The 18,473-nt window shown below is 39.4% G+C and overlaps 1 protein-coding gene across 2 annotated transcripts in view; it reads right to left on the bottom strand.

Moving 5' to 3' along the window:
* LOC126486454 (F-box only protein 21-like) overlaps positions 1–18,473 on the bottom strand; it is a 102,608-nt gene that overhangs the window by 57,664 nt on the left and 26,471 nt on the right. For both annotated transcript variants that reach the window (XM_050108949.1, XM_050108950.1), the window contains exons 5-6: positions 12,439–12,572; positions 11,663–11,816 (exon numbers count right to left, since the gene is read on the bottom strand). In XM_050108949.1, the coding sequence (XP_049964906.1) occupies positions 11,663–11,816; positions 12,439–12,572 (288 nt within the window). The remainder of the gene's footprint in view (positions 1–11,662; positions 11,817–12,438; positions 12,573–18,473) is intronic.

The raw sequence follows: 18,473 nt of genomic DNA, 5'->3' as shown, positions 1-18,473 counted from the left end.
GAGGTGGAAATCAACATATAGGAAGGTTGCTTGTTGGGTCGAGGAGGACCAGGTGAAGCAAATGGGGGAGAAGTTGCTGAGGTTCTGGATGAATGTGGATAAGGTGCCCTCAACTTCAATCCATATAGCAAAGATGTTATCAATGAATCTGAATCAGGTGAGGGATTCTGGGTTTTTAGGAAGGATTCCTCTAGATGGCCCATGAATAGGTTGGCATAGGATGGTGCTATGAGGGTGCTAATAGCTGTACCCCAGATTTGTTTGTAGGTAATGCCTTCAAAGGAGAAGTAACTGTGGGTGAGGACATAGTTGGTCATGGCAACTAGGAATGAGGTGGTTGGTTTGGAATTCTTTGGGCTTTGGGAAAGGTAGTGTTCGATAGCATTAAGTCCGGGGGCATTAAGAATGTTGGTGTACAGGGAGGCGGCATCAATAGTGACAAGCAAGGCACCGTGTGGTAGAGGAAGATGAAGTGTGGAGAGTCAGTGATGGGAATGGTTGGTATCTTTTATATAGGAGGGCAGGTTCCAGGTAATAGTCTGAAGGTGTTGGTCTACAAGAGCAGAGATTCTCTCAGTGGGGGCACAGTAACCAGCCACAATGGGGCATCATGGGTGGTTTCGTTTATGGACTTTAGGAAGCATGTAGGAGGTAGGAGTGCAGCAAGTGGTATGGATGAGTAGAAAGATGGACTCTGGGGAGAGGTTCTAGGATGGGCCTAAGGATTTGAGGAGTGACTGGAGATGCTGCTGGATTTCTGGAATGGGGTCACTGTGGCAAGGTTTGTAGGTGGAAGTATCTGACAGCTCTTTGAGTCCTTCTACCAGGCAATCCTTGCGGTTCAAAACAACAGTGGTGGAGCCTTTAAAGTTGTTGTAGATTTGCTGGACAGTGGTACTCCAAGGCGGGAGCAGGAAGTGAGCAAGATGGAGAGCTTTTTGAGGTGGCATTGTGCATGTTGCTCATGTTGCTGGAGGTAAAAAGTTTCAATGTGCGTTACGAGTTCAAGGAATTTGGGATTGAATAGCAGGAGAATTTTGCAAATGAGAGAAGGTACTGCAAGGTGGTTTGGGCTTGGTTGATATGGTTTTGCAGTGCTATGTTTGTGAGGGCTAAGGATTAGTGAAACCCAAACAGGCAGAGGTCATTGTGGAAGTAGGGGTAGCAGCCAGAGATGGCTAATTTGATGGTGAGGTCATTGGGAGGATTCCATGAACTAGGCAATAATGCAGGAACAGTATATGGGTCTGGCTAAGAATAAGGAAACTTTTCTGTATTGGCACAGATGGAAGGAGCAAGGATCCATGGTGGGGGGAAAAATGTGAAAAATTACGTAAATAATGTAGAATTATATCCAAAAAATTTCGCAGAAATACATCCAAATGCATGTGAAAATTCAAGAAAAGGATGAAATGAATGCAAAATGGGGAACCAGGATGAAATCTGATGGAGTCACTCCAGCTTTCGATAGCAAAAGACGAGCCTGTGCCGTATGGATCCTTCCCACCATGACAACCACCACCACCACCACCACCACCACCACCACCAGCTTTTCTGAACTGCGCAGCTGGGAACTTTCCCTGCAACACATCCTATGTTCCTGTAACCCTTCTGGCCTCAACCTTCGTTAGTCACTGTCCTCACCCATCCAGCCCCTTCCCTGTTCCCATTCCAGCACTACACAGCCGTCATTCCACCACCAGACCCAGGCTTTTTATTTCTCTCCTTTTCCACTATTCTCCCGCTCCCCCTCCAATCTATCCCCTGCCCTCCATCTAACTTGCAGAACTTCATTGTCTCCCACCCCCACCATACTATCCGTCCCCCTACCTGCCCCAGTCTTCTCCTTACAACCACCCAGTCGCCACTCCCATCACGCTTTGGTGCTGCTCTGCTGCTCGCAGTGTGGTTTCAGTTGCCTGAGACTGAAATCTGTGTGTGTGTGTGTGTGTGTGTGTGTGTGTGTGTGTGTGTGTGTGTGTGTGTGTGTGTGTGTGTGTGTGCGCGCGCGTGCGTGTGCATTGTTCACAAAGGCCTTAAGGGCCGAAAGCTATAACTGTGAGAGTCTTTTTGTTGTGCCTATCTGCAATTCAGCATTTCTGCTATATGGTGAGTAACAACTTTCATTCTCATAATATTGTTACATTCCATCCCGTATTTTACATCATTTGGTTCTTTTAAATTTGTTTTAGATGCGTTTAAATCTTGAGGATCTGCAACCTCAAAGTTATCTATAAATACTAAGCCTGAAGTCAGTGTTAGGCACGCAAGCTTGTATCTATTGTGTAGTTTCAGAAGAGCATTCGGTGTCTGTTGCTTAGTCTGCTATTGATTATCGTAAGCGTCTTCTTCTCTTATATTAACATCTTTGGTAAAATAATTGAAATTTCTGTTCATAATTAACAGGTTCCAACCTCATTCACTTCACTTAGAGTTAAGCAATTGCTTAGCAAATGTTACGTTACTTTAAGGGCTTTATTCATTTTTTAAAGATCTAAACAGCTTATTGCCAGAGCTCTTTAATTTAGTGCTGTAATGTGTGTGGTATTTGTTAGCAGCCTTGGCTTCTGAGCCATGACATTTTAATCAACACAGCAGTCACCCGCATGTATGTACTCTTGTATGTACCCAGATGGCATCTCCAGTGGCCATTAGCTCTCGCATGGAGTTTTGATTCCAGCTGCAGCTGCTAACCAAAATAAGTTTTATGGATATTCTAGTTGATGGGTGGTTTTAAGCAACTGCCTTTTCAAGCTTACCCTGTCTTGGAATCTAACTAATGAAGCTAAGAATCTGTTTTCTGTACTTGCAGTAATGAACATATACTGTGCTCTTCAACTCAAGTTTTTTAATGTTTAAATTCCATCTGCACTTCACTGTCCTCTACTCTTGATAGTCAGCTTGGCGTAACTTAGTTGCACACCTCTTATAACCCATTGGAAGATTACCAGAATTAAGGTTGTAAATTTGCCCTTCTTCTCAGGTGATTGATTTTTGGTCTTGGTTAATGTGTAATTTAATTTAGAAATCTTTACTTAATACCACTATTATACATGTGGGGGTTTTATTAAAAGGCCTTACAGCCGTTTAAAATTGTGTGTGACTAACTTGTTGTCTACTGAGTTTTAAGGGGACACAGTCGCGAGGGACTCCCACAAGGAATCAATGCTAAAACGAGCAAACGTCAGGTACACTTTCTGAAGTAACTAATGGAGATAAAGACCTGAAACTTTTACAGTGTACAGCTGAAACATCATTCTCAAATCACATAAAAAATGGTTAATGTATTTTATATATTTCATGAGTAATCATTTTTTTGTTCTATAAGACAAAAAATTAAAACTTTTCTAAACACCTTGGAGCTTGTAAATCTGTTCTTTTTATCACTATTGGTCTATTTTTTTTTTATCTAATTAATCATCGTTGTATTAACAAGAGATACTGTAAGTCTGATGTCTGTAGCAGTCATAGTTTTTGAGAAAAGTGTACCAGAAGGTCAAAAAATGTAGTTTTGAGAAAAATGGTATTAAAGTTTTACATGCAAGAAAGGAATGTACAATGTCATACAGACACACTTAAAACATTCCAGGGCTATACTGTGGCTCAGCTTCTTGATCTTTATCTTCTTTTCTTTGATCTTCTGGCTATCCTGCAGAAATATCAGCATAACGGATACAGTCCATGTCAATCTTTTTCAGTCCCCTTTCAGTATTGATACCATCCTTTGTTCCCAAGACTCTTAATACATCGGTCTTCTTTGGCACACCAGCACTGAAGCACATCACTGCATCATGAACACCAAATTTTAGTGTTTCTTTTCTAACGAAAACAGTTTTTGGTAGCCTTGTCTAAATGACAGAATTCAAATTTTCATTTGGGTTTTGAGTTTTTCCATGCAGACACTTTTTCAAGAGCTCTTGTTGGGTAAGGTCTCTGAAAATTGGTTTCACAGCTAGCAGGATTTTTTTCTGGAATTGAATGTTTGTGCTTATAGCTGGAAGATGTAGCTGGGTTGTTGAATTTGCACCAGCTGTCAGGTCCCTGTGGGCAAAGGTTATGTTGTGGTTCCTCATCTGTTGAAATTTTATGAAAGAATACAGCCCAGATGGCTCTCCTCATTTCTTCTACATTGTTGTAATTATTTCTAATGGCCATACCATAATAAGTCTGGATCCTGTCTATTTCAGCCTTTGTCAGGCCCCCTTTACCACCTAACTTTTTTTCCTTACATATATTTAGCAGTCGTGATCCCATTCTTTTCTGTACATGTCCTATGCATTACAGTTTATTAATTTTGACTCTAGCTAGGCTCATAAGGTTTATCTTCTACCACTTTCTGATAAGCCTTACTGTCCCCGTCCCAAAGATAGTCTGTATAGAGGATACCTCTTGACTGCACAGACCTTTTGAAAATGTTAGCAACACCAGCCACTTCCATGCCTCCACTAGAACCATCATAGTCCTTTTTGCACACATGTTGTATAGTGGGATTTTTGCTACAGATGTCACAGAACTTAGTAATAATTTCAATATCCAGAACCTTCGCAGTATCAAAAGAAGTTGTTGACACAATGCCATTTAGGGATGTATGCCCATGTTTCTGCCAACTGCCATCAAAACCAGCAGAAATTTGCCTTGGGTCAGATTTCATATCATTCAACTGAATTGCTTCTTTGGCTGCTTGCAACATTGTAGATTCACTTACCTCAGCTAAAACTGCACCAATAGTCTTGTTGTAAACATCAAACTTTCTTGGAGGTGGAGGAATGTTTATCACTGCACAATGAACAGCACCTGCACTTCGCCCTTTTCCAATAAATCTAAGTGCATACACTAATCTTATATTGTTTTCATACAATCTGCTTCTTGCTACGTGGGATGACATTGTATTGGCAGTACAGCTACATTCCAAACTTGTCAAAACTAAATTACAAACAATTCCCTTGGTTTTCACCACATCTTTGTGCAAAGTAACGTTTCCACCACAGTTTTTACAATTTGTGTGTTTTTCAATAAGTTCACATAATAACCTCATGGAGATCAGAATGTTTGTGTCAGTAACAACAGAAACACTGTTCACACCACATACTGCATTGTCACATTGTCACGCATTTGAGAGGCACTTGGAAAACCGGCAGCACCTAGAAGCTTCTTGCTTGAAGCACTGACATTCGCACTGACTTCACTTTCAATATTATTTTCTGCCCTCTGTTCAAAACTAGCAGTTTTGCGGTTTATTGTTACATATCTATTTCCACGAAACTTAGGCTTATATCCAAACTTCCTTATTCTACCCATTGTGTTATAACGTTTCACAAAATCAATACATTTGTATCACCAAAACGTAAACAAGAGTCGACAATGCAGACAGGCTGGCAAACATAAGCATAACAATTCTCTCTTGCAACCCAAATAAAGAGTATTTATATCCGTGGAACATAAATGATTGTTGTACTGTAGTCAATGCTGACTACTGCGCAAGACACAGCAAAAATGGACGTGGCGCTAGTTACCATGCTTCACGAACAAATTCATAACTCCGAATCTAATAATCATATTTGTTGAGGGAATGTGTTTGATGAGTGTAATAAAACTAAACTTGAGTCAAAACCTGTGTCAGGATACATCATTGTCCACACAAGCCTTTCCCAGTTTCTTATTTGATGTTTCATATTTGTGCTGTAAATTGTCCATTCACTGTTCCGGATGTATAATACCTATAAATAAGACAATAGTATAGTCCTTTATTTGTGTGTATTGTACAGGGAACAAAGCAGCGGCACACAACCAGCCCCAGCACAAGTATTCAAGCCACTAAATGTACTAAATAGTTGCGTGCTCGCCCACCAGAAACATTGCTGTTCGTTGATCTCTCCAGGTAGAAATCAGCGGTAGCATAATGCATTGCAATGTAACTTAAATGATTTACACAATGTGTATGAGGGAAAGTTCTCAGGGGACAAGAATGTTACCTGCTCCATATTTAATTGGCATTTGAAATGACATGCCATGACTTCCCACCTGCCCAGCTTCACCACCAGTATGACACAGTCCACCCAACTGTTGGAATTGGTGTGAGCCATGGCCACTATCTGGCTGCCCAAGTCCAGCACCAGTCTGGTGTGAGCTATATTTTGTGTGTGACCTTTCTCTGCATTTACCTTTACACCTTTTAAACATTACCTATATTTAAATGTCTGAACATAGGTTGGACAAAGGATAGGAGACTTGGAAGAACAAACCCATCCCGAGCACATCATTTTTCCTTGAAACACATCAGTTTTCCTTAAAAATTACAAATTTATTTCAATATATGGCAACAGTCAGAATGATGATTAAAACTGCAGTCTTCTTCTTTCACCGGATGTGTAATAATGAAGAGAAAGTTGCTCTTACATAAGCAGTCTTTAAGGCAAGAGAAGCATCAATTCAAATAACAAGCTTCACTTACACAAGCAAATTTATAATGGAGAAACAATAGTTGAAACAGCTACTGTTCATCATAATAAGTGGGCCGAAACCACCCTTACCCGTGCAGGGGCCACTCTTAAGGGGACACAGTCGCGAACAGGCTCAAAAAAATCGATTTTTTTTTTCAGTCTTAATCTATGCTCCAATTATTTGGTTCCAAAATGCCATTCGTTTCATACAAATATGATTATTAGATTTGGAGTTATGAATTTGTTCGTGAAGCATGGTAACTAGCGCCACGTCCATTTTTGCTGTGTCTTGCGCAGTAGTCAGCATTAACTATAGTACAACAATCATTTATGTTCCACGGATATAAATACTCTTTATTTGGGTTGCAAGAGAGAATTGTTATGCTTATGTTTGCCAGCCTGTCTGCATTGTCGACTCTTGTTTACGTTTTGGTGATACAAATGTATTGATTTTTTGAAACGTTATAACACAATGGGTAGAATAAGGAAGTTTGGATATAAGCCTAAGTTTCGTGGAAATAAATATGTAAAAATAAACCGCAAAACTGCTAGTTTTGAACAGAGGGCAGAAAATAATATTGAAAGTGAAGTCAGTGCGAGTGTCAGTGCTTCAAGCAAGAAGCTTCTAGGTGCTGCCGGTTTTCCAAGTGCCTCTCAAATGCGTGACAATGCAGTATGTGGTGTGAACAGTGTTTCTTGAGCGCGATCCGCCGCGGCTGCCAAGCGAAGCTCGTTCAAGGTCACCCGCCAATATGGCGGCGCACACAGCAATGATACTAAATTATGTGCGCACACACACACACACACACACACAATCAATATCCCTGCAATAGTTCCCGAGAACTTCTCATACACAGAGAAGACTGCAAAAGGGGACTAATTTAGTAATCGACATCTAAGATCTTCCAACATATATCCAAGAAGCAGAAATACTTCTCTTTGCTGACTAAGCAAGCATTATAATCAAGTCTAACTGAGAAATTTCGACACTGGTTAACTACAAGTGGACTACCTTAGAAATAAGCTCAATGTTTTGCAGACCTTTTGTAAATGATCATTCACCTCATGTAGCTGTGTTAACCGAGCATGGACTGAAATCTGAGAAAATTATTTACTTTAAACTAGTTGGCTATTTCCTAGGAAATAGCTACTGTAGACACCATCTTAAAGGTGGAGGTGTAGCAGTATTTGTTAGAGTGCAACTCAAAGTAAATAAATTTAACCATATAGATCTGTATAATAATCAAGACTTGACTGAAGTGACAGGCTTTGAACCCCATATCAAAGGTTGCAGAAAGGGCACGGTGAAACAGAAAATAGAGGCAACATCTCACAATAACCATAACTGAGGCTAATAGATACCCTTAACTCCTAAAATCTTATGGATGCAGTAAATTCAGATACAAGAGTAACTCAGTCTACTTCAAGTAGAACAGACTACATAATACTAAGTAAAGAGATAAAAGATAGTATTAGATGCTGTAATGTGGACTTCCACTACTCAGACCACAAATGTCAATTTGTAGACTATGGACACACAAGCATCCAAGAAAGGACTCAGGTCATAGAACATAAAAGTATGCTTAAAGAGAAAAACAATGCTTTTAAAAGTAAACTAGCATCTGAGGAATGGGAACTAGTTCTTCAGCAAAAAGGGTCCAAATAGAAATGGGCCAAATTTTATAATATTATTTTACAGTATCTTAATTTTTGCTGCCCAGTGAAAGAAATTAAGGAAGTAGTAACTCACAACCAAAATGTAAAAAACACCAGACTGACTCTTCCAGCTTACATGATTAAACTCAGGCAAAATATCGAGGATCAAAGTGTGCTACATAAGTCAAATAAATTGCAAATGTTTAAGGATAAGTACAATCAAGCTAAAAAACATTTTCGGGAACAGCTCTCAAATTTAAGAAGACAGATCCTAGATAAGGAAATAGCTCAGTCAACACATATAGGAAAGACTTCACGGAATATAATAAATAGATATTGCAAAGTCACTCTGATGTTAGATGCTCAAATTGACAGAACCAACATGAAGGAAACCATATTATTGATCCAGATAAAATCTGCAATATATTTAATGATTATTTTATATCTTTAGCTGAGAATCCAGATAATAACACAAGTCTGACTCAGATGGTAAAGCCTTACCCTAAGCTGAAAACTGCTTTTGACTTTAAGGAAGTGAGAGTGGACGAAATAGGAAACATAATAAATAAGTTAAAGAATAAGACCTCATCTGGCTGGGATGGACTGAGTAGTATTATAATTAAAAAATGCAATAAGGAATTAGTTGGAATAATTACCCATATGATCAACAGCAGTATCAGGGAGCACACATTTCCAAATATATTGAAGAAAAGGACAGTTACACCTGTGCCTAATAAAGGATCGAAAGAAGAGCTATCAAACTTCAGGCCCATATCACTAATACCGATTTTCAGTAAAATATTTGAAATTGTTTTGTTGACAACTTATCGATTATTTCACAAAGAATAATTTTCTAGCAGAAACACAGCATGGCTTCAGAAAGCAATCACAGTACCATTACGGCAATTACTGTATTTCTCCATAAGGTGTATGATGCCCTGAATGAGGGAATGCAGATCATAAGGATATTTCTAGACCTTACTAAAGCATTAGACTCCGTGAACCATGAGCTACTATTAAGCAAACTGGAAACTTACAATATAAATGCCACATCCATACAACTACTGATCACTTATCTAACCAATTGTAAGCAGTGTACAAAGCTGAGTTATGAAATTAGTGATCAGATCAAACATTTCCAATTCAGCTACGAAACAGTAAAACACGGTGTACCTTAGGGCTCCGTATTGGGCCCTTTCCTTTTCCTGGTCTACATTAATGATTTAGATGCACCTCTGTACTGCCAATTAGTAAGTTATTCAGATAATACCTCACTTTTGTTGTTCTGCAAACAAACTAATGACTTGACACTGGCTGCAACTGATGGCTTAAGTCAAATAACTACTTACTACCATGATCGAGGTCTAAAAGTTAACATTAGCAAATTCTTGCTATTACCATTTAAACTTGGTAATTCATACCAAACCTATATTGATTATTATCAATTATTATTAAGTGGCATCAAAAAAGTAGACACTGACAAATGTAAATTTTTGGGTTTATGCCTGCTTATTATGGGACAATATTTGCACATATTAATTATGGAATAGAGGTATGGGAATGTGCTGCTGTTAGACACATGAACAGAATCCTAACACTGCAGAAAAGAGCAATCAGGACCATGCATCGACTAGGATACAGAGATTCACGTAGGGAAACCTTTGTACAACATAAATATCTAACAGTACATTCCTTGTATCTGTACAAATTAATAACATTCTTTGTGGACCATAAAAATAATGAAACCAAGTGCTCTGGTGTGCATACCCATACCACAAGACAAAAAGATTGCTTCTTCAGAAACAGAACTAAACTGAAGTCAACAGATCATAGTCCTTGGATTAGTGGCCACATGTGGTTTAACAAACTGCCAAGTGCTATAAGACGCTACAGAGGTAAAGTATTCAAAAGGGAATTAAAATCATTCTCAACTCTCAAATGTTTGTACTCATTGAATGAATACTGATATTAAAATGTAGCTATTCTTAAATGTAGGCCTAACTCTTGTAAATTCAAATACCTATACTATGTGACAACTGTATGATGCATTATAAAGTACTGCACCATATATTGCCAAGTGCATCACCTGTAAGAGACTTTTGCAATTCAGATGTCTGAATTGCAGATTCCTACTGTTTGCACAAAAATTGTATAAAAATGCTATGACATTTGCAAAAGTCACCAGTTGGTGACTGTATGCAATAAAAGATAATAAATAAATATAAATAAAATAAATAAACTAACTACTGCAAAATGCTTCATCCACAAGTAAAAGTAATGCATGAGAAAAATCAATAAACGGAACAGAATATGTTCAATTCTTAAAAAACGATTCAAAAGCCAAGATAGCACAAAATATTTTTATTTAAGACAACTGGTTTCAAAAGTCTTATCTGTATCTTCAGGCCTTAACTTTTTTTTTGTAAAACATTTTCATTTTACACAACCTCATACACAAGAAGTCAAGTGGATAAAACCCAGTACATTAAAAATGTCTGTCATTGCTAAAATATTAAAAATACATAGCACATTGTCCAGAGGGGCATGTCCATATACATATTGCTCACAGATGCTTGTTACACGATACAAGTACTGCACACGATACAAGTACTGCACACGATACAAGTACTGCACACGATACAAGTACTGCACACGATACAAGTACTGCACACGATACAAGTACTGCACACAATATCACATCTGTTTAAATACACTGGACACATACTAAACAGTGCAAATCCACAATAAATGGCCTATACGCCATTTAAAGTGATTTGCACTGTTCAGTATGTGTCCTGCGTATGTAAACAGATGTGCTATTGTAGGCCATTTAAAGTGTGTTTGCACTGTTTAGTATGTGTCCAGCATATGTAAACAGATGTGCTATTGTGTACCATATTTGTATCAAGTACAAGCATCTGTGAGAAATATGTACATGGACATGGCCTGCTGGACAACGTGCTGTGTGTTTTTCAATATTTTAGCAATGACAGACTGGTGCTGAGTTTTATCAACTTCACATCTTGTTCATGAGGTCCAGCATAAAGTGAAAATGTTTTAGGCCTACTAAAAAAATAATAATAATAATAAATTAAGTCCTGAAGTTGACAGCTATGACAGTTTAAACCAGTTGTCACGAATAAAAAAATATTTTGTGAGATCTTTGCTTTTGTATGATTTTTAACAATTAAAATACATTGCCCTTCAATATTCTCATAATGAGAAAATTAATGACAATGTTAAATGCTGACAGGAATGAAACTGGAAGTCGTATGTTCTAGATCTTATTTAAAACTAAGCTTGCACCTTGTTCACTACATAAGAAGATTCTGGAGATTAAAATGTCAGGAATATGAAATGCAGCTAAAAGAATATTTGCAAGCCCTGGAGAGCATACCAGTGTATCTAAATGTATCAAGTACTTCAGGAAATGTCAATTAATTCAGGTATTAAAGAAACCTGCTTTGAACACTCTTATTATTTTATGGCCTGTATTATACAGAGGCAGCAGCATTTATATCCTGTATGCTGATGGCTAGCAATAATCAATAGTTGATTTAACAGACCTGTTGAGCAGTAGCAGCTTGAAAGGTAAGTCCTCCCATGGGACAGGGGACGTCTGATGAGTACCGAGGGCAGCTGCGCTTTGTGAGGAACTGTCCACCATTGAAGACATCTATGTAATAGACTGGGCTACCACCATCTGGTGCAGTATCAGTTCTGTAAAAATCCAAATTACCAACATCCCAGACCCACAATGCAAGAATGTCAAACCATATTCATATTATTTGGTACTGTGATATCCAAAGTGGAATACAAACAACAGATTCCGTCAGAAAAACTCACACTGTAGTGGAGGACTAAGCAGGCACTCTACAACATCTATGTATACGCACACTCACATGTACATATTCTAGATCATCCCCCCCCCCCCCACACACACACACACACACACACACACACACACACACAAACACACAAACACACACACACACACACACACACACACACACACACACACACACAGAGAGAGAGAGAGAGAGAGAGAGAGTTGCTTACAATGTTCCTTATAGCTACAGCAGCCTTTTCACTAATTTGAAAACAACAGAACAAGCAATGACCAATACAAAGCATTCAGTAATGCCTACAGCAACTGCTCGTTGAGTTTTGCAATGCCACAAACAATCTAGTGCCGGCTCAATTTATACTGATATCTAACACAACCAACACTAGCAACACAAAACCTTCACATTAAAGTGACTCCACAATAATCAATGTAATACCACCACTGATGTTAATATGATATTTTAACTAGTCGCAGAATATAAGACACAATACTGACCCATAATGATCTCTCCATCGCAATAAGAAATGTGCAGGAAAACTAACTGGTTCACACCTCACACCCAGGCGTCTCGCAATACTTTCAAACAGAATACTCAGAGTAATGGGTATGCCACGTCGATACTGCAGTACCTGGTTTGTGAAAAAGCAATAATTATGTATTAAGAACTGACAACACACAATTACAATATCTAAGCATTATGAGTACCATTTATAAGTAATTCAAAGACATGGACACATTACCTGATCCAAGCAAAAAGTATCCTAAAAGTAATAGAACAACACAAATATACCTTAAGTTCTGCTTATGGGCTGATCTGAGCAGCAGTTATATAGTATCAATCACCTGCACTTTTAATAGGAAGATATTTAAGGAATATCCTATTTCAATTTACACATTTTCCATTCCCTTTACACTAAATGCAACTGTGTAGATCTGGACTGCAATAGAAAATCAAAGGATGGCCCCAATAATAAAGGCTTCTAATTTGGATCTGAAAGAAGAGGAATTTTGATTTTCTCTTTTCACTGGTAATGATGCATGTATAATAATACACTTTTGTGCATTATTTTCAGAACTATGCAAAAAAATTACAACTCTCTTCTCATTACATAAATAATCCAGGTTCTAGGGTAGGCAGGATACAAAACTAAATGTTAATAGCATCCATACAACAAATTTTTATTTTCTAGAATACTGATTGTGTGAACTGTGTATTACATTTAATTAAATCGTAAGTACATTTGAAAGCCACCACATACAATCTGAAAATTAAATTAAAAAAGCTTGTTAAAATTGCAAAACCAGAGAAGGAAAGTTGCTACTCACCATATAGCGGAGATGCTGAGTCGCGATAGGCACAATAAAAAGATTCTCACACACACACACACACACACACACACCTGCAGTCTCAGAGAGCTGAAACTACACTGCAAGCAGCAGCACCAGTGCATGATGGGAGTGGCGACTGGGTGGGGGTAAGGAGAGGACTGGGGCGGGGAGGGGGAGGAATAGGGGGAGTGCCCTCCGTCTAAACTGCAACACTTCACTGTCTGCCACTCCCACCATTCTATCCCTCCCCCTCCCCGCCCCAGCCTCCTCCTTACCCAGTGTAGTTTCAGCTCTCTGAGACTGCAGATGTGTGTGCAAGTTGCATTTGTGTGTGTGCGTGTGTGTGTGCGTGTGTGTGTGCGTGTGTGTGTGCGTGTGTGTGTGCGTGTGTGTGTGCGTGTGTGTGTGCGTGTGCGTGTGTGTGTGCGTGTGCGTGTGCGTGTGCGTGTGCGTGTGCGTGTGCGCGCGCGCGTACTGCTAACAAAGGCCTTAATGCCTGAAAGCTAAGAGCGTGTGAATCTTTTCATTGCGCCTATCAGGACTCAGCATCTCTGCTATATGGTGAGTAGCAACTTTCCTTCTCTGGTATTGTTACATTCCAGCCTGGATTTTCCATTGTTTAATTTTGCAAAGAGACAGGAAGACTGGTCAGTACTTAACCTTCAGGAGGCACAACTCTCAATATTCCTAAGAGAAACACTTAACATGGGAAGCAGTATGTCTTGCTATTAGAACTATACACTCCTTCCTCAGGGAAGGAGGGGGGACTGGTTGAAGTTCAGAAAGGATTGGACAGGGGAGTGAATTCAGGTCACTCAGTCCTCGCACTAAGGTGTGAGAGCCCTTCCCCTTTTCCCCCCCACTTCACTCACCCCCCCCCCCCTGCTCGCTCGCTCTCTCTCGCTCTCTCTCTCTCTCTCTCTCTCTCTCTCTCTCTCTCTCTCTCTCTCTCCCCCCCCCCCCCCCCCCCTCCTAAAAGGAGGAATGTATAGCTTCGAAAGTCACTATTATTTTCTACTTAAAAAGTTACAATTATTGCTTTCTACTTAAAACATTTCTACCATATTTCTACCGCCAGTTTGTAATTGCACCACTGAAGATAAGCATGATCAGCCTTGCTACCTCTGTAATTATGGTAACTATCTGAAATATCACTGTTTGCCTTTTATCTGCATGCATAATAAGCACATAGATGGCCTACAATTCTACCAATAAACATTAAGCTCTCCATCCTACCAGATCAATGAGGCAGACAAGTATTCTGCCAGTGTTTACACACTGTATCAACCTAAATTTATGATGATTTACCTAATAGTACAAGTGATGAGTCATCAACAGATGAGATAAGCTAGCTTTCAGAATATACCCTTTGTCCAGGCAGAGAGAGTGTGTGTGTGTGTGTGTGTGTGTGTGTGTGTGTGTGTGTGTGTGTGTGTGCACTATGGAGATGACTAAGGCACGGATTTGAAGGCGTAATAGGACAGAGAAAGGGGAAACTGTTGGGCAGAGTGTGTGGGGACAGTGGGTTACTGGAGATGGAAACCAGAAGTGTTACAGGAGTGGAGGGTGTGTTGCAAGTATCGCTCTCATCTATGTAGTCTAGCAAAGCTGGTGCTGTAGAGAAGAATCCAGGTGACAAAGATGTGAAACAATCACTGAACTCTGGCATGTTATACTCAGCAGAGTGCCGTGTCAGTGCATGGTTAACTTTGTAGAGAAGAATCCAGGTGACAAAGATGTGAAACAATCACTGAACTCTGGCATGTTATACTCAGCAGAGTGCCGTGTCAGTGCATGGTTAACTTTGTCCTTGGCCAATTTGGCAGCAGCCATTCATTCTGGTGAAAAGTTGCTTGGTGGTCATGTCCACATAAAATGCTATACAGTACTTGCAGCAGAGCTAGTTATGGCACGGCAGCTCCCACAGGTGGTCTTGCTTTTGATGGTATAGGCTATGACTGCGACAGGACTTGAGTGGGATGTGCAGAGTGGGTGAATCTGGTAGGATTTGCATCTGGGTCTTCCACAAGGCTATGATTCCTGTGGTTGGGAGTTGAGAGTGGGAGTGTGACTAAACAAGCTGGGATATTTTTACTTCCCCTATTGTTTTGCCATCTGTCTCCTTAAAATTCCTTTTTCCATTTTGAATTAATTACCCTTAACGTACCTGAGTATAATCTACATTTTCATAGATGAGAAAGATTGGGCCTAGATGAGAAAGATTGGGCCTCAGTTCTAAAGAATATAACACCAGGTCTAATTTTGTGCTTAATTTTATGTATGTCATTTATCTTCTAAATTATTTGCACTATTACTAGTTAGTATCTTTCATTACAGAGCGAGATCAGCAATTGTTTCGTAACTTAAAGTCTATTGCTGACTTACAAATAAATATAAATTCTGTACTAATTATAAACATTTGGAGGAACAACTAACAGTATTCTTGAAGGATCTATCTGGCTCTATTTGAAAACATGTTAGCGAAGCCAGCCCTTAATTCCAAAGTAATTAACAGTTTTGTCAAAAGTATCGTTTGTGTAACTATATATGTTAATTTGATGATTTAAACAAATAATTCAGCTTAACCCTTTTAGTAGAAGAAACTATAAAAAATAGCCAATTTTTTGATGTATTCAGTTAATTTAATGAATTAAGTTTTAATTGTAATTTCTGCAAATTAAACTTTGAACAATGTGTAGTTTCAGAAACTATTACTGTAAGGCTATATAAGGGCCCGATTTCTGGTCCCGAGTCAGTCAGTCCACGGCCAAGTTTCAGACAAGAACCTGTGTTGGCTGAAACAACAACAACGATGCATCAACTTAACTGTGGAATAAGTTTAACAATTATGCAGTGTGTTAAACCAATGACAGACTGTGAAATGTGTGGTTAGGTTTTTACTGCTTGTAGGTGTTCAACAGTAATCTATTGTAGCAGTATGTGGATGTTTGCCTGAGATCTACTAATGAGGCTTTTTGAAAGTTAAACAATAGCACACTGGCCATATAACTGTATATTATTTTTGGGGGGGGGGGGGGGGGGTTGCGAACAGTGAAAGTAAAGAACCGTGAAATGCAACTGTGCACCTGTCTGCTACATTATTTACAGTAGTCAGTGTCGAAATTACAAACCTCATTTGTCAGCCAATGTAGCAACGCAGTACATTGACACTGAGGACGATCAATTGAGAAATAAAGCAGGTCACTGTCACAATGGGTCAGGACATTGTGTAGGTTGGGTGGATGGTGGAATATCCCTTCAGGAAAGGTGGGAGGATCTTTAGCAGGGCAGCCCTCATTTGGGCATGGCTCCAGAAGTATTTACATTAAATTTATGATACATCTTTTACTCCTGACTAAAATGTCCTGTACTAAAATGGGAGGGGGGTAACTTACACAGAGACACTGACAAAGTGCTACACACCAAAGGGTGACAAGTGCAAAACCTTTTTCACAATAATTGTGCTCATTTAACTCCATGAATGTGATTGTAGCACCATAAATAATTGTCTTAATAGTTGGCTTTACAGGTGCAACTTGTCTGTTAGAAGAATGAAAACCAAAATTTTTAGCAAATTGGTAATTTGAATGTTCAGAGGAACATTCTCAATAATCCTCATCACACACACTCAAAGGAACCCAAGAGAGACAAACATCAAAGACGTCGAGCAGATGAGAATCTTCCCCTATAGCTGCAGTTCATCACCTCATGTGCATTTTGGATGTTCTACATCCTATACAATATTCATTTCATCGCACTGAAAAAACCTAGGAGATAACTACATTTCAGAAACACCAAATTTGGATGAAAGTTTTGCTGCAGTTAGGTATAACAATTCATATAAAATCATGGTAAACATCTGAAGTATAATTAAAAATAGATTTATAATTCTTTACTGTGAGAATACAGTACCTCGTTTTTTGTCATTTCTGACAACAATGTGTGATTTTTTAATGACAAAAAGCATCTACCTACATGATACAGATAAAAATTGGTACTGGCCTTCCCGAGTATGTATTCTAAAAGTTTTTGTTTCATGCGAGTTATTTACAGACAACGACAGAAAACTATTTCCAGAGAAACCACCTCACAGAATGCGGACTCATAGGTCTGTACTAGACACTAGACAGGTTCAACAAGCACAGGTTATCAGAATACTTCCTTGTGTATGATTAAACACCACTTCATGAGAGGTGGGAAGGATTTTGTGTAGGATGTCCCTCAGTTTAGGGCATCATGATAGGTAATCAATGCCCTGACAAAGGATGTGATCCAACTGTTCCAGTCCCAGTGGTATTAGGGTGACGAGATGAGTGCTCCTTCGTAGCTGGTTCTTGGGGGTGGTGGGAGATTTGGGAGTGTGTGAGAATGACTTGGGAAACTGTTTGCGGATTAATAGTGGGGGATAGTGTCTGTCTATGAAAGCCTTTGAGAGACCCTCAGCATACTGGGCAAGGGAGTTCTTGTCGCTGCAGATATAACATACCTGAATGGCCAGGCTGTATGGGAGGAATCTTTTGGTATTGAATGGATGGCAGCTGTTGAAATGCAGATACTGTTGACGGCTGGTGAATTTAATGCGGGCAGAGGTGTGGATGGAACCATCACAGATGAAAAAGTCAACATCCAGGAATGTTGCACACTGAGTTAAACAGGATCAGATCATGAAAACAAGGTGTTTGGAATTTTGGAAGGCTAGGAAGGTTTCCTCTACATGACCCATAAAAAGGTTGGCCAACAAGGGTACCATTTGGGTGCCCATGGCTGTGCCACAGATTTGTTTGTATACCTAGCCTTCAAAGGAGTAGTAGTATTCTGTTACAATTAAGTTGTTAAGGTGTACGAGGCATGAGGAACTGGGTTTGTAGCCTCAACGATGCGGGGAAAGGTAGTGTTCAATAGTTGCAACACAATGGACACAGTGTATGCTCGTGTATATGGAAGTGGCACGAGTATGGACACAGGAGGTGAAGGGATGGGGTTGGCTGAGAGTCTGTGAATTAAGTGGTTCTTATACTTGACATGGGAGGCTACATTTCGGGCAACTGGTTGGAAGTATTGGGCAATGAGGGCCGAAATGTTTTCAGAACGAGCACAATATCCAGCTACAATAGCAATTCCATGAGTGTTGGGTTTGCAGATTTTGGGGAGCATGTAGAAAGCATGTATGTGGGGTTGTGTTGTATGAGGAGGGAAATTTT

Source organism: Schistocerca serialis, chromosome 1, assembly GCF_023864345.2.
Source record: "Schistocerca serialis cubense isolate TAMUIC-IGC-003099 chromosome 1, iqSchSeri2.2, whole genome shotgun sequence".
Classification (NCBI taxonomy): domain Eukaryota; kingdom Metazoa; phylum Arthropoda; class Insecta; order Orthoptera; family Acrididae; genus Schistocerca; species Schistocerca serialis.
The sequence above is the reverse complement of the archived record's forward strand: the minus strand, read 5'-3'. Positions and strand labels throughout refer to the sequence as shown.